Source organism: Poeciliopsis prolifica, unplaced genomic scaffold (assembly GCF_027474105.1).
Source record: "Poeciliopsis prolifica strain line A6 unplaced genomic scaffold, Auburn_PproV2 SCAFFOLD019, whole genome shotgun sequence".
NCBI classification, from domain to species: Eukaryota; Metazoa; Chordata; class Actinopteri; order Cyprinodontiformes; family Poeciliidae; genus Poeciliopsis; species Poeciliopsis prolifica.
Window position 1 is genome coordinate 9,627,234 of NW_026562394.1, and position 22,815 is coordinate 9,650,048.

A 22,815-nucleotide genomic window follows, 5' to 3' on the forward strand; every position below is an offset into this window, starting at 1 on the left:
TGGATGGATGAAAAGTTTAAAGAGCATTTCAAGAAACTCATACTTTGAGAAATGATCAGCAAAAACAAGTCAGAGCTGTGGTCTAAACTGGAACAAAAGTAGACAAATAAAACTGACGTATGTTTAAACTTCAGCTGCTGGGTCCCGTAAGGACTACTCGTATCCCACCGTCTGTTTAAAACGGCACACAGAAAACGTACACATCATTCAATCAGCATCAGCACAGCCTCGTGTAGTCACTCAGTATTTATTGCTGGAAATTAAATAACTCCATTGGATTTCAGTTCCAAAATCTGACATTCTGCAGCAGCACTGCAGCCAATTCATGCGCACAGAACAGACATCGTTAAACAAAATGAAAAACATACAAAGTTAAGCATTCTGATAAACATACATAGCCCTGATGCTTATTAGTGAATGAACAACAGGGAAGTTCTTGAGGGTTGCGGAGCTGGAGGAGATGTGAGAAAATCGTTTTTCTCTTCCCCGACCTCAGTCGTGACCGATTCTTAAAGAAACCAAACAAGAAAAGACAGTAGGAGACTTAAACTGCTGTCATGAATGTACAACGATGCAGGGAAGCCAACAACCTCGAAGGACGCGTTGTCCTTAAGACATAAAAAACAAAAGAAGTGTTTTTTTAATCGTCCCGTAACGTAAACATCCAGGAATTCGATATGTGCATAGGCTTCTAGGTTACAAACACAGCTGATGGTGCAAGAGGTTGTATGGCTGTCTCTCAGGGCAACCCTAACAACACACTCCAGTCCTTTAGTCTTGATGGATGAGGAAAGCTGAGGAACATGCCTAAAGTGGCTGAAGTCGTTTTCCGAGGAGCTATAAGGCGATCCGTTAGCGCCGTCTCTGCGCTGCATCTGTCCTCCGAGCAAAGACATCACAGATAAACAGCAGTTAAAAAAAGGACGCACAGTAACGAGAGAGAAATACAATCATTAGCTGGATTTAAACAAAGCAGCCAGACTATTTGGTTTGCTCCAGAAATGCATGAAAACCCAACAATGGAATAAATGACAAAGCAGAGAGGAGAAGGGGCCAACAATTTTGGCAGGTTTGTGAAGCATGTAGCATGAAAGTGTTTTAAGGTTCATCAGTTCCCTTTGGACACACCAATACCCCCGCTGACGAGGCCTGTCGCGATAAACAATAAATCAATTTAATCGCAATATAAATGAAAATTATCGACCTCATTTTAATTCATCGGCTTTATCGTTTCTTCCGGTCTTTTTCTCTTTCTATTGATGACGATGGATGAAAAAAGACTCAACTCCCTTCCTCATTTCCTTAGCGTAAAGTCCAGTTCACACTACACGATTTTGGAATCGTCGGCCCATTTTCAAAACCTGACAGACCACAAGCCAGCCGACAGAAATCATAGGTTTAACGGTTTGGTCGTGCCGTGTGGTGTCCAACAATGGGCATGAAATATTGGCTCCAAGTCCAGTTAACTAATTTTAAAACCAGGCATTAATCTGGTTAATCAATGTTTTACTACAGTCTACCTGCAATGCATGTAGTATCAGCGTCAAGTCCTGACTGAATGAATAACCTTATCATTATAACCCGTTTATGTCACGTTAATGACGAACAGCTGAAAAGTTACCGGGTTTATCAGCTGCGGTAGCAATTTTGCTCCAACTCCTCTCCTCGTCAAATGTTGAATGAACATCAACGTTTATTCAACATCTCCGATGTCCTCTCCGGATATCGGAGATGACGTGGTCAATTTTAAATTTTGGGATGCGCCGTGTCAGCTGTTTGGGATTCCTCCCCTTGCTTTCTGATTGGCTACCTGTCACATTCAACGGGCTGCCTTCTCGCCCCCCAGTCGGGGAAAACCCCACAGGCTGCAGTGATAAACTGGCCAAGACAATCCAACATGTTGAATATGCCTGATTTAGATCTGAGCGGACCGACTGGACCCAATCAGTCCGAACACACCACACACTGCAGGATGATCAGTTGCGATTGTAGCCAAGTCCAATCTTAAAACGTTAGACGTTCTAAGATTGTAGTAAGGGAAAAATCGTGTAGTGTGAACTATTGCATAAGGTAGTTGGATGTGTCCATCTACATCTAATGATTATGAAGGGTAACATAGCATAGACTTCATAATCTGCACTCTTTTGGTTGAATGTAGTTTTCCAGTTCCAGTGTTAAATGTTCGTTTGAAAATCAAGTGCATTTCTTTTCGCATGATATCTGTTGCATTATTATGTCATTACCATTACATCAATTTAAAAATGGTCTTCAAACAATATTATCGTTTATCGCAATCATTTTTGGGACAATTAATCGCTCAGTAAAATTTGTTATCGTGACAGGCCCACCGCTGACAGCAGTAGTGAACAGGAGGAATATTTTAGGAAGACTAGACATGCATCATCACAGCGAGCTGGAAGCATGCTGCTGTGATAAAAGCTAGTGGTACAAGGCAACATAACCTCTCTACAACCGATAATTCAACCGAAACAGCTAATTTTGTAAAAAGAAAACCGCTTTACAACCTTTACGCAATGCTTTCAGTGTACTTAGAGCTCACTTGTGAAACGTTTTTATGTTGAAATTAATGTCTTACTCATGCTACACTAGATCTATCATCATCATCATCATCACATTTCTTCTACATTCAGAGAAAATAAGTTAAAAAAAATAAGAGGGTGGGAGGTTTGTAGAGATTTTGCATCCACTGCAAATGCATATTAAAAGACAAATTTCATGATTTTCAACCCGTTCGTATTGTAACGTTAGTGTTAAAGTCGGAATCCGATGATGCTGATCTCCCTTTGCGAACAATTTTAACCGTGTCATCCCACGGTTAATTTAAGTTACTCGTGCGATTCATCCAAAACGGCGCTCCGCTCTTCATCTTTGGTGCTGCTGATCCGCCGTAGGAAACCCAGCGGCGTACACCAGGGAGAATTTCTGCGTCGGTGAGGTAAAGACAAGACGGCCCGCATCAGTCCCAATCGGTCTGTGACGGGGTCGCAAAAGCACTTAATATTCCCAAAAAAGGAAAATAAAAATAGATCAAAAGAAACCAAGCTAAATGATATCGGCCATCGACCTTGGACAGGTCGCTTTTGTTGACGTGTAAACCCATGCAGTTTGTAAAATGTCAGGACTTTACAGGAAGTACTTATGTTGAGCCTTCCTGTTCACAGTGCGGTGGCTCCCGACTGCAGGCTAGGCGCTAGCGAGGAGCAAGGTTAGCCTTGATGTTTTGCCAGTGCATCTTTGACATGGAGGTGATGATGGTGGCTGTGAGAGAGGCTGAGGTCACGCGCGCGGATCCCCCGAGGGAGTCGAGCCGTTAGCTTTGCTCCTGTTCTTGCTGCCCTTGCTCTTGCGGACGAGCATGCGGCTGAGCGTGGCGGTTCTGCTGGCCCGCTCCACTGCAGCCGGAGACTCGAGGTAAACCAGGTCGTTGTGCGACTGGCTCATCCCCGGCTCTTTGCGCTGGTGACGACGCCGGAAGAAGAGCTTGGCGCTCTTCTGAAGGAAGCTCCCTGCAGGAAGGAAAAATAAAGAAACAAGTTAGCATGACATTGAAGAAAAGTATTGCGTGTCCAGTAACTTTAGAGAATCTGAAAGATTAAGAAACAAACGGGGAACTGAAAGTGGTACAGGCTAAGTGTTAATTGGACTTTCAATGGCGTCTATAACGGATGATTAGATGAAAATGATTGTAGATATTGATGGTTCTATAAATACCAGCTAACACACACAAACTGTATCATCACTGAGTCCAACTAGCATGCTTCCTTCGTTTCCGTCTACAATCTGGAAACACGCTACAGTTAAGAAGTTGGTCAATTTAAAATTTTAAATAAAACCTACAAATCAGTGAGTGACAAATAAAAAACATTACAGTGTAACGTCAATGAGCCTCATTATCAAAAAAAATCAAAGCAAACGGAGAAAAAAACAAACAAAAACAATCTGCTTTAAATGATCACCTTAAACCTTTGCGGTTTCTTAGGGATGCACCATGAACCGGCATTAACATCGGTATCGACCAATGCTGGTCTTATTTTAACGTATCGGTCCAATAAATAAAACCGAGCCAATGTAAACAACCAATGTTCGTTTTTTTCTTCTCGTTGCCGTTTGTGTTTCTGGAAGTTGGATTGGAGCAGGTCGGCCACATGGTGTTTGTTCGGCCATGTGACAGTGATGGTGATGCAGTGAAAGACTGTGGCCTGTTTAACTGAAGCAGAGACGTAATGTCAGTGGTCTGGCTGTTTTTTTCACTGTGTTGGAAAAGATATATATTAGAATATCGATAATTAACTGTAGCAGAAAAAAAATTATAAAAAAAAAAAAAAATACATAACCACATTTTCAAACTGGTGCACCCCTACAATTTTCAATTATTGAGAATCATCAGAGAGAGACTGAGCTGCGCTGATCTGAGCCCAGGTTTTAAGCGTTTCATATACTTACAAAATGCACCACAAACCTGATGTGAAAATGACAGTTCAGACTTTTCCACATTTGATCAATGAGGACCAATGTCTTACTTTGGTTTCAGTCAGATCTATGGTGCGTAATGAGGCAAAAAACAAAACAAAAAGAAACTATAATCGTCAGACCCATCATACTCCTAAATTCTAGTAGTGCTAGCAGGACTACACACTAGAGTCTGAAATATACTACAAGCTCATGAAGTAACTTACTCATCAGGGTAAATAGTCTGCTTAGCACTGCTCTCCTCTAAGATGGCAGTGATGAAAGTTCAAAAAGGTTCACACAAATGAAAGAAAAGAGAGAAAAGAACAAAGAAAACAGACAGCATCACTTGGTAGGAACAGACAGCCATGAAAACAGGCAAAAACATAAATCTGACCGCACACGACTTTAAAGATATTACTAGTTATCCACCTGCTTATGGGAGCTCTACACTTAAAGGAAGTGCAGAGAAAAAAAATGGATTTTTTTCTGTGTATGTGGTCTGTATTTAAAACCGCACACAGATCACCGCTTGTGCTGTGTTTGTCACATCATTTGCCGCTTTCACACCATGACATGGACATTTCAAACACAGAGGAACGGGAAGCTTTAAAATGATCTTAGCATGTCTGGCAGAAACGTCTAAACAAACCATTCTGAGTTCATTTTTCTGAAAAACACGAGACGCACAATGAAATCAGCTTTTTATCATTTAGCTTTAAAAAAGAAAATGATGGGGGCGCTCTGGTGGCGCAGGGGGTAAGAATAGCCCGCAAAGGGGCCGTCGCAGGTTCGACTCGCGACCTGGCGACCTTTCTCTTTGTCGTAGCACTTTCTAATTAAGGCCAGGAGAGCCAAAAAAAACCCTTTTGAAAGAAAGTTACTTAACAATCTGAAGCGTAACAGGAAATTGTAGATTTTAGCTTGGATACCCTGGCAGTTATTCTAAAATGATCTCGAGAAAAAACACTTTTGTGATAAAACGCGTTAGTTCCTGGACGCCTTGTGTGATTTCTCACCTCTGCTTTTCTTGCAGCTCGCCTCGGACACACACATGGACAACGACGTGTTGTCTAGCGCTCCTTCAGTTTGACTCTCCCAGTCCTCTGGGGGCCGGCCGACTCCGCTTGGGCCCTCAAGGGGCTCCGACCCCTCTGGAACGCTGCTGGTACCCGACGCGACGGCCGTGGTCACGTCCTGGGTGGAGCTGCTCTCCGACATCGAGGCGTCCATCTGTGCCGCGTAGCCCGCCATCAGAGCGAGTTCGTCATCCTGAGACAAGGGCGTCTAAGGCAGGAAGCAGATGTTATTGCTAAGCTACGTTTCCAGCGTGGTCAAAAGCTGCTCAGTTCCATGTGGTTTCAGCAAGAAAAAACAGTAACAGCACTGAGACTTCTAGTTTTATTTTTTAAAGAAACCATCACAAAAACCAAAACTTCACTTCAAGATTCCTGCAGCTCATCCTTACTTTGGCGATGCCTGAGATGATGATGGTGCTCTTCTTCACCGGCGACTTGAGCTTCTGCTTGGCAGACTGATGGAGCTGTCTGATCGCCGCTTCGGCCACCGGGTCAGTCCCGTTGAGCATGAGCAGCTCCGTATCGGAGGACGATAAGGCCTTGCTCACCGCGCCGCCCAGCGGGGACGCCTGCTCTGAAACCCGGCGCTCGGCTAGCTTGGTCTTACTGTCGACCGTCTTCAGGGCGGGCTCTGACGAGACAGAAACTACAGAGTTGTACGACTTCAAATAACATGAACACATACGTTGATCAGGAGAGCTCCATTGATGACCATCTGCAGGTTTAACCTTGCGTTGATGCGCCTCAAACCTCACGAAACAAAGTCCAGCAACTGTTAAATGTTAAGCTGAAACAAAGGAAAAAGTTGGCGATAAAAAACAATTCTGGATCATTTGTCTGTCCGGGGAATCCGATTGATGGATTGATGACGCAGTAGAATAGAAGATCGATATAGAAAGAAAGCATAAATTCAAGCATGAACGGATCATTGATGGATGGATGGTAGGATGATGTGTTCCTCTTGCACTTCAGCCAAATCTTTTGAAGTCTCCTTTTTTATGCTTTCTATTTAAATTACAGGGTAAAATATTCTTTAACCTTTTGGACCCAAACAAGCCCATTGTGGTCATAGCTTCACTGCTTTACCAGTGTTGTTGAGCGGGAGCGGTCGCCCAGGCTTGCTCTTCACAGCGGTGACGGTGGTGACCACGGTGCCGCAGGGCATCACGGTCCGGTCCATCTCCACCTTCTTGCAGGCAGCTGGAGTGGGAGGCTGCCAGGACCTCACCTCACTGGGCTCTAGATAGGTAAACTTTGAGATGAAAGTCAGGTTACCCGCTTTATTTACAAATATAAAATTAGCTAACAGAGTCGACAGATTTGGTGAAGTTACCTCAGTAGTAAGTGATCCAGTCACAGAGTCTTTGGTCTTAAGTGCAAATGTCTGCTGTCCTTTGGGTTGCTTCTTCACGAGATCAAAAGGCACACATACCTTCCCGAGTAGAGAACCTTGGACACGCACAACAACCATGTTTTAGTCCCTCCGCCAGAAGAACACAGAAAATACCATCGAGAGCGCCCTTACTCTCTGGAGGTTGACCATCATTCATCAACTGCACAGAAAGCTCCTTTGATCGTCCATTCAGCTCGCTGGTTAAAACCCCCCAAAAAGAAATAAAAAAAACAAATCCGTTTAGTTGGCGTCTTTACAGAAAACGCAAATTATTACAGGTGGTGATGGCGAACCTACAAGACAAATGGCTGCTCCCAGGTAGGAGTGGTTGTGTTCTTCAAAACGGAGGTGCTAAACCTCTGGGGAGGATCGTCCAGCTGCAGCACACACAGAGGATTCACGCTGCCTGCAGGCACAAAAGGAAATGGTTGGAAAACTGATAGTGTAGCAGATTACAGTAGAAATCTTTCAAATGTGAATACAAGCACACTTGAAATCTAATGAGCCACTTCGTTTTCAGGACGGCGGCCATTTCTCAACCTTTTAATCCAATCTGTCTGATTCCCGTGACTTGGTTGAACTTCATCATACGTTTTCAACTTTGGTCATGATATTCATTCATTGATACGACTGCCACTCAACCCGTGTCACACACCTTTATTACTTCAATGTAATGATGTGTAGCTAAATCAGATGCTGAAACTGAAACTGAGGATTTTGCTGTTTGTGAGTATCACACCATTCATTAACTGGAAAGATATGACACAGCCATCTTCTTAGTTAGCATTAGCTCAACTAATGTTTTTGTGTTTAGCTGTAAAAACTAAACTCTAAACTGCTAAACACACACACACAAAAAAAATGTGTTTAGTAGTTTAGAGTTTACTTCCCCGGATTGTTTTTATGGGCTTAGTGGTTTAGCATTAGCAAAGCTAAGATTCTTGTTTAATGAATAAGTGGTTAATGAACTGACTGAGCCCACAGCCAACGACTGCTGCTGATTTCAGTGACAACATATATTCTCCGTTACAACCTTGACAGCCATTTTAGAAAATGTCCTCCAGAAAAAAGGAACCTTCTGATCAAAAAATATATGCACAAGATTTCAATGGCTTAAAATATTTAGAATATGATTTAATGCCAAACATAAATTGACGCAATTTATCATTGCGTTTTTAGTGCAATGATAAATTGCTCCTGACATCCAGGGTGGCCATCTTGAAAAGTAAAAAAATATCAGTTAACATGATTCCCATGGGTCCAGTTATACATAATTTGATGCCAAAAGTATTCATCTGAATTAAATATAGACACATTTTGGGAAAAAATAAATTCTCCTTTACAGCTGTCTTGAATTTTCCAGTGGGTAGCGTTGAAAAAACAAACCAAAAAACAGCAAACCCCTGGCAAAAATCTGCGCTTTGTTAGGTTCTTGAGCCTGCATGTTGAAGATTTCGCAGAAATATTCAAATGATCTGCTGCACTATGATGAGAGACTTCCTTCATGAAAATTTGCTAGGAGATCATGAGCAAAAGTAAAGGTGAGTTTATAAACATGAAAAGCAGATTAGAGGAGATTCTGCTTTTTAACAAGTAGAGGTTTTGTCATGGCGCTGCAGTAAATCCTGCACATTGCTGGAGTCCCATCGCCACCTAACTCACTAGATAATTACTCCTTACTGCAACGACACCATTAGCTTGTAATCTTAGCCACCCTCCTTCCACCTGGGAGTGCTGCTCCCTCCTGACCACAGGGAATTCTCACATCCTGCTACATCCTACGACTCTGGGTGTGGCGGTGCTGATGTGGGTGTTAAATTACCTCCACACAATGCAAACAACACTTAGCTGAAGTCACAAAACGGGGCAGAAAGCACCTGCTCTCCTGCCCTCTGGACTGGATGCCCTCCTGCATGAGCAGAATAAACTCCACTGAGCTTCCTGGTCCCGTTGAAAGATTCCATTCAGGAAGCATTTCCTTCTTAACCGGATCAAATGGCTGTGCAACAAAGTGAGATTAACATCTAAACAGGCGACGAGTTCTTGGTATCACGAAAGGTGGATTCATTGGAGTGTCATCATGGTGACATGAGCTCGACTAAACCTGCTCCAGAACAGGTTACGCGACGCATTGTGACTCGTAAAAATCGTGTTAAAACACGGTGATTGTTTGAACTTTGATCGATCCTTTGTAGGTTTTTCCAAGTTGTTTGAAATTTAAATACAAAAATTGCGATTGTTTTTAATTCTCTTTTCTTCCACATAGTCATTTAAAACCTGTGTTTAAAGGAGAATTATTAGAAACCTCACCTTACAAGAAAATGTAAGGTGATGGCAGTGACATCACAAAAAGTCATCTGTTTTTCTTTTTAAAGAAACAAGCTGATTTGTGATATAAACTGCTGGGGATCACAGGTTTCATCTTTGTTTTCTTTTAAAAAATAAAACCCTCTGCAGCATCTCTCCAGAAGCAGTGTCTGCTTATCGCTCTGTTCTGCATGTGCTCCAGAGCAACGGACAGGAAATCTACCACCACGGTTAGATCTCAATCTGTACAGATGGCACGGTTCTGATGGCTTCTCTGTGCTCGTTTTAGCAGAGAAACGAAAACGACAAAGTATTTCTAAGAATGCTAGTTTTCTTTAGAAGCGTCACTTGTTTACGTTGGCAAAGAATAGGAAAACTAGTTCTCACAAGCACAAGAGCCACAAAGTAACAAACAGCTGACGATAGAGTTCGATTTGACGGGACTAAGGATAGTAAAAAAAAAATACAACAAACCAAAAATAAATACATAAATCAAGTCAAATCAGCATCAGGATGGACTGCCACTTGTAAAAGACAAAAGTAAATTCCTTAGTTTAGACCTAGAACTGTATGTTGCTACCCTATGGTAATAGCAGGATAGCCTCTGAGAGCTTTAAAGCGTAGCAACATCATTTGTTTACTCCTCCCAGGAATATATATCCTCATCTGAGTAAACATGCTTGGAGGATCCGGGCGACTATATTTATTTCAGATGTGTTGAAGATGCTTTCATGGTACAGAACTGAGGAGCTTTGCAGCCTAGCAGCTCACCTGCAGCATCTTCCTCCTGACTGAGTGTGACCCGAGTGTTTTTCACAAGCAGCTTCCAGTCGTGGGCGCGGGGGGGCTTTGGCGGCGACAGCACTTTGTTATGAGCTTCCTGTTGGAGAAAACGCAGAACAGAAATCTGGTTGTAAACAACAGGGTCCGAGTCATGCAACCAATTGAGGTTATTTTAACAGTAAGTCAACCGTGAAGTTGATGGGAAATGGCATATGGTTTGCAAATATTTTCTTTACAGGAATTAAGAAAAAAAAGTGTGATATGCATATGTATTCACCCTCCTTTATTTTGCTACTGCTAAATGAAATGTAGGAAGCAGAAGTGAAATTTAAAGCAGGACAAAGTTACAAAAAATATTCCAAGATTTGACCACCTTTATTGAGCAGTGGAACACAAATGCATGCCACACTTTTCAGGTTTTTGCTTGTAAAAAAACGTTTTCTTGTCTTTTCCTTTCCTCGTCATGTTCACGCAACATATATCTGCCCAATGAACATTAAGGTTTGTGGTAGTTTGGAGAAAAACAAAACCAAACAAATATGAATACTTTGTAAGCTTTAGTACATCTACAAACTGTTAGACCATGTTTAATTAAATTAAATTTATGCTTTTAATCCAACTTATAATCAATTTAAATTTAAGATTAACCTTGAATCATAAATTATCTTAAAAGCCAGATAATATCATTTCCATCTTCATACGTTTGAATGACTTTTTCATATTAGTGCTGCAGCTGGTGATAGTTTTAGCAATCAGTTAATGTACATATTATTCTGAAGTTTAATACATCTGATCAAAAAAAATTGGCACAAGGTGCAGATATTTTATTTGATCACCTAAGACTTTTTATACATTAATCGAAATGTATTAAAAAATGAGAATGAACAAATAATTTTATTCCTTTTTTCAAATTATAATAAAAAAAATTTCAGCCCGAAATGCAGGAACACACAGTTCCTTTACTGTATGATTCTGATTGATAAAAGGAAAGTGATAATCTGAAGCAAAAATAAAAGAGAAAAAGAAGAAGTGAAAAACCACTCAGTACAGTGCTTGTCAAATCTGATGACTATTTTTGGGATCAACCCATTAAGAATTAGCTAAAGCTAAACTATACCACTTGATGAGTTCTAGGTACAACATATTTATAGATGATACGTTTTTATAGAAAAAATGTTTTACCTTAAATGCAAAATCTATTTAATTTTTGAACAGCTTTGACTCAATTACAGCAAAAGGTCCCTTTTTTGAGTCAGTATACTCTAACGAATGATTAATCAAGACTGAATTAGTTGACAATTACTTCCAAAAATCGATTCATGGCGGTTAATCTGATGAACTGCTTCAGCCTAGATTCAGACCAGAGCGCAACACAAAGCCACCGGCAGTGAAAAACACGTCGCCTCACCTTGCGCTGTGAGGCCTGAGCGGGCCTGCAGCTCAGCAGCACCGAGGGGCGAGTCGCACACAGCAGCTGCATCAGCTGCTCCTTAACGGCCGCTGCAGTCCACGTGTTGGCAGCATCCTGCCAAATCAGTAACAGACATGGCGAATCAAAGGTTTCTTTCTTCCAACTGGAAACATGGTCCAAATTTCAAATGCCTGCGTTACATTTAGGGGGCGCTGTTGAGCCAGTTGGCCACACCTATTTCTGACTGCATTGGAATACAAAAATTTCCGTGGAGATTTAATTTTTTGCAAAGTTTAATGGGTACTTTTCTAGACAACCCCAAAAACAAATTCCCTTACAGAATTTTTTCTCACACCAAAATAAAACAATTTTAAAGCGCAATAAATACTATTATTGTGTAACAAAATCTTTTTCAAAACTCGGCTCCTTAATACACGTGGCCGTCTTTGATCCCGCATGATCTCAAATAATTATCTGAGGTAAACCTCAGGAACAGACAGATTCATGTTTAGCAAAGAGATTTAGCATGAGATTTACCTGTGTGAGGTCGGGGATCACATGCAGACCCTCTGTGTCCAAACGGGACATTTCCCAGCTCACCCTGATCTCATCTTGGACTTCCTGCATGCTTAGCTGAAGCTGAGGACACAGAAATAATTACGATTTATATCGACATTTCACACAAGTCGCGTATTGTCGGCTGATGAAGTAAAAGGTTTGAGGCTGGCAGAAATGTTTTCCTCAGACTTTCTGGCTTCAGTTTTTATCGTGGTGAATGGCTTAATTGTAATTGTGAATTGCAAAGTTTCTTCAACTCAACGTAATGACAGAAACTTCACTGAGGGCCGAATAGTTGCTTTTAAAGGAAGTGGTGCCCCGAAAAAAAGAAATGCTAGGAGAAGACAAGACGAATACTATGACCAGCATGTTCGCTTTTTCACCAAGCAGGAAAAGAAATCTGTGGAAAGAAAGGAAAGTGTGAAGAAAAAGAAAAAAGAAACAGTGGGTATTCTTGCCTCGACAGGCCTGGATTCCAGTGTGGGACTGATCAGAGGCCATGTGATACCAAACAAAGGCCTTATCAGATACGAACAGGAATTCTTTAATGGGTTGAGAAAACACATCGCAGCCTCCGATGGAAATGGCCAGCCTGCTTTATAAAAATAACCAACAATAACATCATTAATTACTTTGCGAAACTGGAAGCAATCAAGGAGGAAGTGCTTGTTTCCACAGCGACGACATGGGACTGTTATTTTAGACGTGACATCATTATGGTGAGGATTCTTCCTGAGAAAAAAAATACTTTCTCAGAAAGTGTGTGTGTAAGAGAGGCAGAACAGTCCAAGCCAGAAATCAATTATTAGTGTGAACCCAGTAGTTTCAAAACTTGGGAGAACAGAATGACTAAGATATTAGCAAAATTTATTCAACTGGCAGGTTTTACAGATGAAGCAACCGTCAGTGAAACGAACCCAGTTTTTCAGTGGGATAGTTCCAGTTTTCTCTGTGGTCGTCAATCAATCTTTATCAAAAGAGATGCATTACATTAGAAAGTTTTGAAACACTTGACTTTACACGCAACGAATAACGCAGAGTTGGCTCACCCTGTGTAGCTGTAACAGCTAAAAGCTCTTCTGGGAAGGCGTTCTGGATTCTTTTTTTTTTTATAGGAATACTGGATCATTTTGTTCCAGCAGAACATTTAAGAATGTTTGAACAGGAGATGATGGCTAACGGTTCCAATTTCTTCCAATGGTGCATCAAAGCGATGAGGTCAAGACCCAGAACAAGCCAAGCAAGTTTATCCACATCCAAGTCTTTGTGGACCTTGTTCAGAGAGCACTGGTGCACCCTGATTCTGGTAAGAACCGGGACTGTGTCATTTTAAGACCTTGTTAGAAAGGTCTTAAAATGACCATTTCATTTTATTTAACCTTTCTGTCACTGGGAAAGTCCCATTGAGATTATGAATACATATTGCAAGAGAATCCGGACCAAGAAGTTACAGAACATTCGCAGCCAAAATGTGGAGGTTATCGGAAAACAACCGGGCTGTGACTGGGCTCATCGGGGTGGAAGAGGTTTTAAAAAGCTCCCAACCACAGTTTTTACTTTTTCAAAAATCTGACTTCCGATTATATTTGAAATCTTTAATATACGTACAGTTGAAGACCTGTGTGGAATTTTAGAGGACTTACGAACCAATGCATGTTAACCTTGAAATATGCATCATCTTAAAATTCTTGACATTTTTTATTTTATAAAATATTTTTTTCTATTGAAGTCAATGTTGACTTCTATATGAAGTCATCTTCTTCTTGAGTTTATTGGAGGTTTGCAAACAGCTATGTGGTGTGTATTACCGCCACCTAGTGGTGAGGAGTGTGGCTCAGAGTGGCAACGTTGTTCAACCGTCCTTAAAATAATGTGAATTGTCACAGTTTCTACATAAAAAGAGAAAATTATGTACAAATGGGAATGTGCACACAGATTGTTTATATTGTATTTCAAAAATAAGGAATACATAAAATTATCAAAAGCTAAACTGCTATACTGCTTGTTACCAAATCAATCAAAGCAATGTGAAGAGTCAAAATTGAACTGAATTGAGAGGTTTATAACAATAACCAGCCCAACTTTAAAGTGGTTAAAGTGATTGAAATCGGCAACAATATTTACATTTTAAGGGCGGATCGAATAGATGGAGGCTGGATGATGTTAAAAGCCAAAGTGCTTTCCCACCTTAGTGCACCGACTGGATCGTTTTGTCCATATGCAGCACAGGGCTCCTGTCCTACATATCCTGACCCTCATTACGTGATAAGCTGAGAGTGTTCTAGCCTGGATCGCTGTCAAGCAGAAGGGAACATTTAACAGGCCTTCAGCTTTTCCAGGCTAATCCAAAGCAGTGAGAGTGACAAAGAGACGAGAGGCCGCCTTTGTTTTCCTGGATCCATGGCAGATCGGATGGGCGACCAAAACAAAAACAAGCCGCCATGCTTCCTGCCTTCAGGCTTCCAGTCATTCAGCCCCGCTCTATTAAAAGCACAACGAGCTTTAGATGGTGACAAGCACCTTACGACGCTAAAAATAGCTCTAATACAATTGGGTTACCTCACGTTGTCAGTTACTCTACAGCAGTGAAGATTTAAGACTGAACAGGATAAAAGCTTATCAGGATTAATGAGCAGTACTGCCGTGATATGAATCCCAACAGCTTTCAAGCCCTGCTCCAACCAGAGACCGAGAAATACTGATAAATATCCACTGGAAATGTTTTTGGAACAGATCAGCACAATCAGCAAAAAAAAAAAAGAAGGTCTCAATCGGGATTAGGGTCATAACTAGGGTTTCATCAATCCTGTAACGTAAACAGGCCAGTCTCTTTCCTGGAGACGGGCCTGACACGGACGTTTAACGAGGTCTGTGGGACGTTTGCCAAGCGCAGAAACAACCTCAAACCATTTAATCTAATGCTGCTGCCAGCACCGATTCAACGCATTCAATATACTCTCATTAAACTAAACCACAACGGCAAGGAGGTAAATCTGTTTTCATTGTTTAAACAAAAATAAAAAAATAATAAATTAGAAAAAACCCAGCATTATTACGTGTGCTAATTTAATTGAACATCTCCTGAACGTGGAGCATTTTACCTGCAGCTCTACTGGAGCGATGCATGCCGTGTATTTGCGAGGATCCGCTCCGGCTGACTTTGCTGCGCTGAGAGAGAACTGAAGCTTCTCTCCGACCACGCTGCAGGAGGCGGCCTGTTGTCGGGAAGGAAAATAGAAAGCAGTTTAACTCAGGAGGGGAACTACAGGCGCAGGATTCACAATTGAAAGAAAACAACAGCTATGATCAAAACAGGGATCTCGAGTTCTCAAAATCTTTGGCCACTTGCAAAAATGCTGAGTTGCGGGCCCTTAAAGGGGCAGTATTTTGTGGTTTCCAGTCACATTACATCATTTCATTGCACAATCAAGTAACTGTTACCTCAAGTTGTTATAAAAATTATATATATATATATATATATATATATATATAAAATTAGTTTTTGCATAAAAAAATAATTTATCCACCAATCTTATCTATGTCTGAAAATGTCTGAAAATCAGTCACTGTCCACTCTTGCTCTGTCTGACAGACCTGCCCACCAGCTCACGTCTGCAATTAACAATAGTCACTCCACTGTTGACAACTTAACAATTTTGTCACTGCCTTTATCAACTTTTCAGACAAAAAACAACACAAAAACAACAACAAAAATGTATCTGTGATGGATAAAATTTGAATTGTTTTTGGCTGGGAGGAACATGGAGATAACCCACACATGGTCAAGGAGAGCATGCAAACTTCATGTATGAGCATCCCTGACCAGAATTTGAGCCCTAGACCTTTTTGTTTTGTCACAGTGTAGCCCGATCATTATTTACGTTGCATGTTGCGTAATCATTCTAAAGACAGAACCACCACTACAGCCCAACCTCAACATGACTTTTCTGCGAATGTATGTAAATTTCTGGTCAAAGCAATTTTATATTCATATACAAATGAGCTGGTAGTGGTTCAGGCCGCCTGTCGCTGGGCCACTCGGAGTAATTCTACTCTGTTGCAGCACAGCCACACCTTCAGCACTTGAATCAGACTCGGCACAATGCAAACTCACTGCTTCACCTCGCGGTCGGTGACTTTGCAACTCTCACAACAGTATTTCTCTTATACGGTGTGAACTGAAGGAGGAATTTCTGCGAAAACTGATTTGCATGCTAGTTGTGGAAACCCATACTTTAACCTCAAACTGTTTTGTCCGTTCTTTTTCATTCGAGCATAAACACGGAGCCTTCAAAGTATCTGGAAAAGAACGGTGAGAGCAGTAAATGCGTATAATAACAGAACACAAACGGTGAACTAGCAATTTGCGTGACGACACTGAGATGTAATTGTGGCTCATATTGACGCTGACGCCATTCTCCAACCAAGCAAGATCAGCACTGGTGAAATGTGGAACACATACTACCTGTTTTGGCTTTCAATCGCTCAAAGAGGAAACATAAACATCCCCAGTGAGACATAACATTGTGATTTCTCGCTTTATTTCTTCCACATCCTGCTAATAAAAACTAACCTGAGCGGACTTGTCAGCGCCTCGGCTATAGACACGTTTAAATAATTAAATCGTTCAAGTAAGTTCATCTTTTATTGTGGCAGCACAGTCTGACACCGGGAGATGAAAAATCAAATTTGAAAACACAATTTAGTTTAAAAAAAACAAAAACAAAGAAACAACATTACTGTAACCAATATCTTTAAAGGCGCGTTGTGGATGATGATGATGAAGTGGGCAGGAAGGAAGTACAGTAGCAGTCAGTCTCGCAACAAATCTGAAGAAGCCTCTGACTGAAGACTGTTGCCTCACAACATGCTGACAACTCAGTTAGTAGATGATATTCTGCAGTAACATCCTGATGACACCATCAAAAGTTGGCAAGCACTGCTTGTTCGCTTCTGCCACTCCTCTTTGAACCTCTGTCTTGACACGTTTGATGAGAGGAAACGTGTCGGCCAAAAAGTAACAAAAATGCCCCCGTAAAGACTAATAAACAAAACAAACAAATGACATCTAACAGCCTTCTTCTAGAATATTGCTTCAATACTAATTGCTGTTTTCTGGCAGATCGCCAATTTCTAATCTTTAAAAAGCCTGACCTGCCAATTCTGATTTTGACCAATGCTCCTTTTTTTTTTTTGTCTCAAATGTTGCTAAATAAAGCAAGAAAGTTTTCAACAGTGGGGTGACCACTGTTAGCTGCGAACGTGAAGACAGTCAAACGTTTCTCACAGCAGAGCAATAGAGAACACTGGTTGATTTTTAGACTCTTGCTGAGGTAGATAAGATCAATGGATAAGATATGCTTCATATGTAAGTATTGACTGATCACTGATCCCCCAGAATTAAGGAAATGGGGGCAGATTTATTGGCGTATCCCTGATTGGCACCTCTGCTGTTAATACTGCGTACAAGCCCTTTGCCTCTGGAGCAGAACTTCAGGTTTTTTCCCCCAACTAAATTTTGCAATGTTATTCTATTTCTCTTTGCAAATTTAATCTAAAGCATCTAGAGTTCTTTCTTAACTCATCTTCCCTTCAGCTTTTCTCCAAGATTTAGATTTGTGGGGACCGAGACGTCCAAAGAAACAGATTGGTTTTTACACGTCTTTAGAAATGGCGCCAACAAATGCGTTCGCCACCGTCAGAACCTTCGTTCTGGAATGTCTGTTAGATTGGATATCGTCACAAATCCTTCACTGAATCGCGGGGATGTTCCTCCATGGGCGGCGCTCCCATCCAATAGATGCAATCAAGTCCCATGTTTGGCAAGTTTGCATGTCAGGTTGTGGCGCGAGAACACTCCTGTCTCTGAGATCCTCCCCATTGCAGAGCTTCACAGCGACATATAAGCTTCTTAAACACACACAGTTCACAGCAGGTGGGGAGAAATAAGCCTCTGTTCATTAAAACTCTGCACATTTGACAACAAGAGCAGCTGCTAAGCGTCGTGTCCGTCACAATGAAAACGGCAGAGTTTGCACGGGGAAGCGGGCCCATCCCTATCTGACCTCTCGGAAAAATAAAAGCTCCCTGGGTTCGCGTCCAAGCATTGTGGAGAAGGCTGGCGCAAAATTTGCACAGCTGATAAGAGAAGGAGTAATGTTTCATAGAGGTGTGTGTGTTGCTTTTTTTTCTGCAGGTGTTCATCCATTCATGGTGCATACAGTCTTTTGCAACAGCCTTGATACCCTTTGAACCTTTTTACGTTGGCACAAGCTTGCAGCAATAAACCTCAATGTGGTGTGAATTTGAAGGGAAACAGAGACATGGTTATGATTTTTTAAAGAAATCTTTAAGATGTGGCATCTCTTTATATTCATATGCATTGAAGCCCCTCAATAAAATCCAAACAGCTGACTTCAGAAGACACCCACTTAGTTAATAGACTATAAAATTTTAAGATAAACGGTTCAACATTTCAGTCTGCAGCATTTACAATTCAAAGAGCTATTTTTTTTGCCCTTAGTTCAGCTAAATAAAACTCGTAGAGCTGCAAAAGTTACGTTGCCTTTTGAAAAAACACACCTTATAATTTGATGAATCAGACCCCTGCTGTAGTGGAGACCTGCTGGCTGCAACAAGCCAGAATACAAATGCATGCCACACTTTCCAGATTTCTGTTCGCAAAGCATTTTCCCCTTTCAATTAATTATCCACCACTCCAACCCGTTAAAACACCAGACCTGCAGCTTATGGTTGCAACATACAAAAGGGGTCCAAAGGTCATGAATACCTTTGCATAAACGCATTCATATTGCAAAACAAAAAAAGAACGAAAATATGCAAAGGCTACTTTGTAAACTTTAGATTAATGGGGAAAATCCCTGCACTACAGCAGGCAGGTTGATGAGTCAGTGCTTGTCTGCTCCAAGACAAACCGCATTAGTAGTTGCAGGAACGCCTCCCTTCTTCAAGGCCAGTGCTGGGTGTGAGGTACCTTGTTTGTGGCCGATTTCCGAAAGCCGGACACGGCGCGGACGGTGAGTTCTGGTGCCTGGACGCCACCTTCTTCAAACGTCAGCAGCAGCTCGCCCTGAGGAGAGAGAAGAGTTCACATCAGTGTGCTGGTTGCAGACGGAGTCCTGCATGTGTTCTGACTTGACAATTTGGAAAACAAACAGGATGACATAAAGCTGGCGCAACATGACTCATGTTGGAGGGAGTTGAACTTAAAAAAAACGACTCTAGAAAACTGTGGGGCGTGATCTCAGGCTCCATGTGCAAACCCAGTCATATAAGGCATCCATCCTCCACGTCCTTTATGGGAGTCACCTGCCCCACAGCTGGCAGGTCAGCTGTCCCGGGACTCACCCCACGCTTGGCTGCCTCTTCAGTCAGAGCCCTGCACCACGCTCCCCTCCATTGGCTCTTCCAGCTTTGCTTTGACAGCGCCCATCCCAGCAGAGCCGCCGCTTCCTCCTCCTCAGCTGCTGCTGCTCTCTGCCTGCTTCCAACGAGCCCGGGATGGAAATACTGCATGAAGTAGAGAGCCAGCGTAACCAGAGACGCGGCGAACAGGGTGACCATGCATAGCCACTGCGGGTCCTCCAAACCGAGATACGAACTGGTGCTGTCCGGCTGGGACATCCTTCGCGACGTCAAAGAGTCACGGCTCAACAATACACCTGCATCGGGAGATTTCCCGACAACCTCATAGTCGTGTCTTTGGTTTCCGAGGCGGCGGAATCACGAGTCGCCCCAAAAAGACAGCAGCAGCAGCAGCACCGAGATGCAAGTCATGCTCCGCATGTCGTTGCTCGCGCGGCGCTGCGAAGGTTCTGGTGCCGAACGTTGAACCGCTCGTGCTATCTCACGTCCAAGTCCCGTTAGCTTCGGCGGCTAACCTCCGCAGCCGTGCGCTCGAGCAGCAATTCTCGAATTAGCAAAGAGAGCCGCCGAAAGTTTCCTCAAAACTACTTCCAAAGCGCTGGCCTGAGCTCCGCAGGCCGACGGTCAGACGTGAGGCGAGAGACCCGGGGAAACATCCTGAAGTGGAAGAGTTCGGCTTGCGTCTCTTCTCTCTCTCTGTCTCTCTCTGATCTGACTGTACAAAGTTATGGAGACCGATATGTGGCACAAACTGTAACTCCCACAATGCAACGCGAAGGGGATTGTTGGTGTCCGAGGAAAAGCGAAACACGTTTTGATGAAGGCGCTGGTGGCGTCGGCGGTCAGATGAATGCTTTTATTAGTGTTAAGTTTTAAAACCACAAGTGAAAACATAATTGTGGGCGAAATTCAAAGCTCGCTTTCCGAAAAGTACACTAAACGTATGTTTTGAGCTACTCGGCTTTCCGTACATAACCTTTACGTCATCAAAGACGCTGAAGTTGGTGTCCTATTTGGAACTTCAGTCGCTTAAAAAAAACGTCCCTCACTGACAAAACAGGGGCCTCATGCATAAAACTTGGCGTCAAAGTTTGCGTAAATACACGCACGCTTTTTCACCGGCGTGAAAATGCGCGCCAAACTCTTTCTTTGGACAATATCAAACTACAGAGCGTCAAGGTCACCTAAGCACACTCAAATCTGACTGCATTCGGTGTCATCTACGCTAAGAAGCATCAAAATCGATGTTTTTCACGATTTTAATATTTTATACACGATGAAACTGAACCGCATTCCTCCTCAGCTAATGCACAGTACAGTACAGATTGCACAAAAGTAAATCCACGCATTATTATCCAGATGTCATTCTATTGTAACTGTAAAGTCGTTTACTGAACGCAATATCAAAGGACTCTGACATATATTCGATCAACTCAATCTAAAATGACTGTAATAATAATTAATTTGCGCTCTGAACAATCATGTAATTTTTAGCCTAATGAAACTTTCTGCTGTTTGTGCAGCAGCATTTCGTTTGTGCTTTGAAGATATCAATGATGACTTCTGAAAACTTTTTGTTATGAATATGATTAGTAATTAACATTGATATCCTTCAAACGATAGAGCCTGGCAGTCCTGTACCTTTAAAAACAGCGGAACGGCCCTTTATTGAGTCCGCTGCGAATCTGAAGCCAACTTCAGAGCGTTCGTTCGTCCATTCCGTTGTAGCAGCAAATCTCCAGCTAGCTGTCATTACGCTGGTGTTTACCAGCCCTCTGTACCCATAATTGTCTCGGAAAACATTAGCTCTTTATCAGTAGAGCGCATTTGAAGTGTTTTATTGGACAGTGTACAAGAAGGCGGAAGTCTCCGCCCCTTTACAGAGGTAAACAAAATATACCTTCGTCATCCCGGTAGGAGCTGCCGTGGCCCTGGCCGGATTTGCTCGGCTGTAAATGGAAATAAGCCACTGTTGAGCATGAATTGTCGCTCGGAGGTCCTGGAGGTCACGGTGGAGGCTCGCCAGGTGGAGGAGGCCACGCTCGCCTTGCTGCACACCATCCTGCTGCACCGCAGCACGGGCAAGTTTCACTACAAGAAGGAGGGCACCTACTCCATCGGCACCGTGGGCACGCAGGACATCGACTGCGACTTCATCGACTTCACCTTCGTCAGGGTGTCCTCCGAGGAGCTGGACCGGGTGATCAGGAAAGCGGTGTCTGAATTCAAGGTAAATGGGCGGCTTCGGGGTCTGATGGAGGCCTGATAAAATGCTCACTGTGTGTTTTTGTCTCCAGGACGCCCTGAGCAGCGACGGCATGGGGCAGATCTCCCTGGAGTTCTACCAGAAGAAGAAGTCCCGCTGGCCCTTCTCCGACGAGTGCATCCCCTGGGAGGTGTGGAGCATCAAGGTCAGCGTGGTCAACCTGGCCAACGAGCAGGAGAGGCAGATCTGCAGGGAGAAAGTGGGCGAGAAGCTCGGGGAGAAGGTGATCAACGTGGTGGAGGTCATAAACCGCCACGAGTACCTGCCCAAGATGCCCACCCAGTCTGAAGTGGACAACGTTTTTGACACCAGTCTGAAAGACGTGCAGCCCTACCTGCACAAAATCACGTACCAGATCACGGATTCTCTCGGGACCTCCGTGAGCACCACCATGAGGAGGCTGATAAAAGACACTCTGGCCTTGTGAGGGTCTTCTTCTTAGATCACTAAATAGTTGTGTTTTTTTTTTTGCTGTCAGCAACAGACATGTCAGCTCTTCTGCTGCAGGTTTGAAGCAGCACCTGTTATCACCGGTGTCAATGTAAGATGTGATTCTGCACCGCTTCTGTTCATTTGTCGATCATGCACTCTTTGGTTTTTGAAGATCTGAAATTGCACCTACGGTAGCCCGACATCTGACAAAAAGCTGTAAATGGTGGCAAATTTCCTAATAAATGATTGTCATCAAACTGCACACACTGAGGAGGACAAACAGAAAAGGCTTGGTCTTGGTGCGAATGATGAAAGCTGACTTTGGGAAAAAAGGTTTCCTCACCGACGAGAGACAGAGAGAGAAAACAAGCTTCCTCTGCGTGCATTTTCATGGTGAGGGTGACCTTACATGTAGGTTAGAACAGGATTTCCAGTTTGTCTTTTTTTTTTTTTCCAAATTAAAGCTAACGCATCCTAAGTTCACCCCCTGGTTTCCAGTCAGAATGTGTCACGGTGGCCCACAACCTGAGAAACATCCTCTGCAGGCTTGAACTGTCTGCCAACAGGAAAGCAACGTGTGGAACGACTTCGCTTCCGCACACGTCAGCCAGGCGTCCAAAGATATTTTCTGCCAGGTGAATATTGCGCACAGAAGTTTTTGTCAGGGTTTTGTTTTTTGTTTTTTACTGTGTAAGAAGCAGCAGTTACGATTATAACTACATATTATCTA

General features: G+C 42.7%; 2 protein-coding genes across 4 annotated transcripts; one reads left to right on the plus strand and one right to left on the minus strand.

Moving 5' to 3' along the window:
* Nucleotides 1-228: 228 nt before the first annotated feature.
* On the minus strand, nucleotides 229-20,101 carry LOC129368792 (C2 domain-containing protein 2). Of its 3 annotated transcripts, none has more exons than XM_055043935.1 (14): nucleotides 19,370-20,101; nucleotides 18,996-19,091; nucleotides 15,103-15,216; nucleotides 11,981-12,082; nucleotides 11,441-11,557; nucleotides 10,021-10,129; nucleotides 7,240-7,348; nucleotides 7,075-7,139; nucleotides 6,883-6,998; nucleotides 6,636-6,801; nucleotides 5,939-6,180; nucleotides 5,490-5,757; nucleotides 4,698-4,734; nucleotides 229-3,527 (listed from the first exon to the last, which is right to left on the minus strand). In XM_055043935.1, the coding sequence occupies exons 1-14, from the start codon at nucleotides 19,643-19,645 to the stop codon at nucleotides 3,332-3,334; spliced, it is 2,013 nt and encodes a 670-aa protein (XP_054899910.1). In that variant the 5' UTR covers nucleotides 19,646-20,101; the 3' UTR covers nucleotides 229-3,331. The 3 variants fall into 3 exon arrangements, with proteins under 3 accessions (XP_054899910.1, XP_054899911.1, XP_054899912.1); XM_055043937.1 differs by lacking the exon at nucleotides 229-3,527 and adding an exon at nucleotides 3,545-4,558; XM_055043936.1 differs by lacking the exon at nucleotides 4,698-4,734 and having other exon boundaries at nucleotides 19,370-20,100.
* Nucleotides 20,102-21,057: 956 nt separating this feature from the next.
* On the plus strand, nucleotides 21,058-22,568 carry atg101 (autophagy related 101). Its single transcript, XM_055043949.1, has 2 exons — nucleotides 21,058-21,617; nucleotides 21,685-22,568. Exons 1-2 carry the CDS (start codon nucleotides 21,366-21,368, stop codon nucleotides 22,078-22,080), a joined length of 648 nt encoding a protein of 215 aa, XP_054899924.1. The 5' UTR covers nucleotides 21,058-21,365; the 3' UTR covers nucleotides 22,081-22,568.
* The last annotated feature ends 247 nt before the right edge of the window (nucleotides 22,569-22,815 follow it).

Coding starts and splice junctions, on each gene's coding strand:
- LOC129368792 (XM_055043935.1), bottom strand. CDS start 19,645: ATGTCCCAGCCGGACAGCACCAGTTCGTATCTCGGTTTGGAGGACCCG. Junction 15,217..18,995: donor GGAAATCGGCCACAAACAAG/GTACCTCACACC, acceptor TCCCGACAACAG/GCCGCCTCCTGCAGCGTGGT. Junction 6,802..6,882: donor CTGGATCACTTACTACTGAG/GTAACTTCACCA, acceptor TTCATCTCAAAG/TTTACCTATCTAGAGCCCAG.
- atg101 (XM_055043949.1), top strand. CDS start 21,366: ATGAATTGTCGCTCGGAGGTCCTGGAGGTCACGGTGGAGGCTCGCCAG. Junction 21,618..21,684: donor AAGCGGTGTCTGAATTCAAG/GTAAATGGGCGG, acceptor TTTTGTCTCCAG/GACGCCCTGAGCAGCGACGG.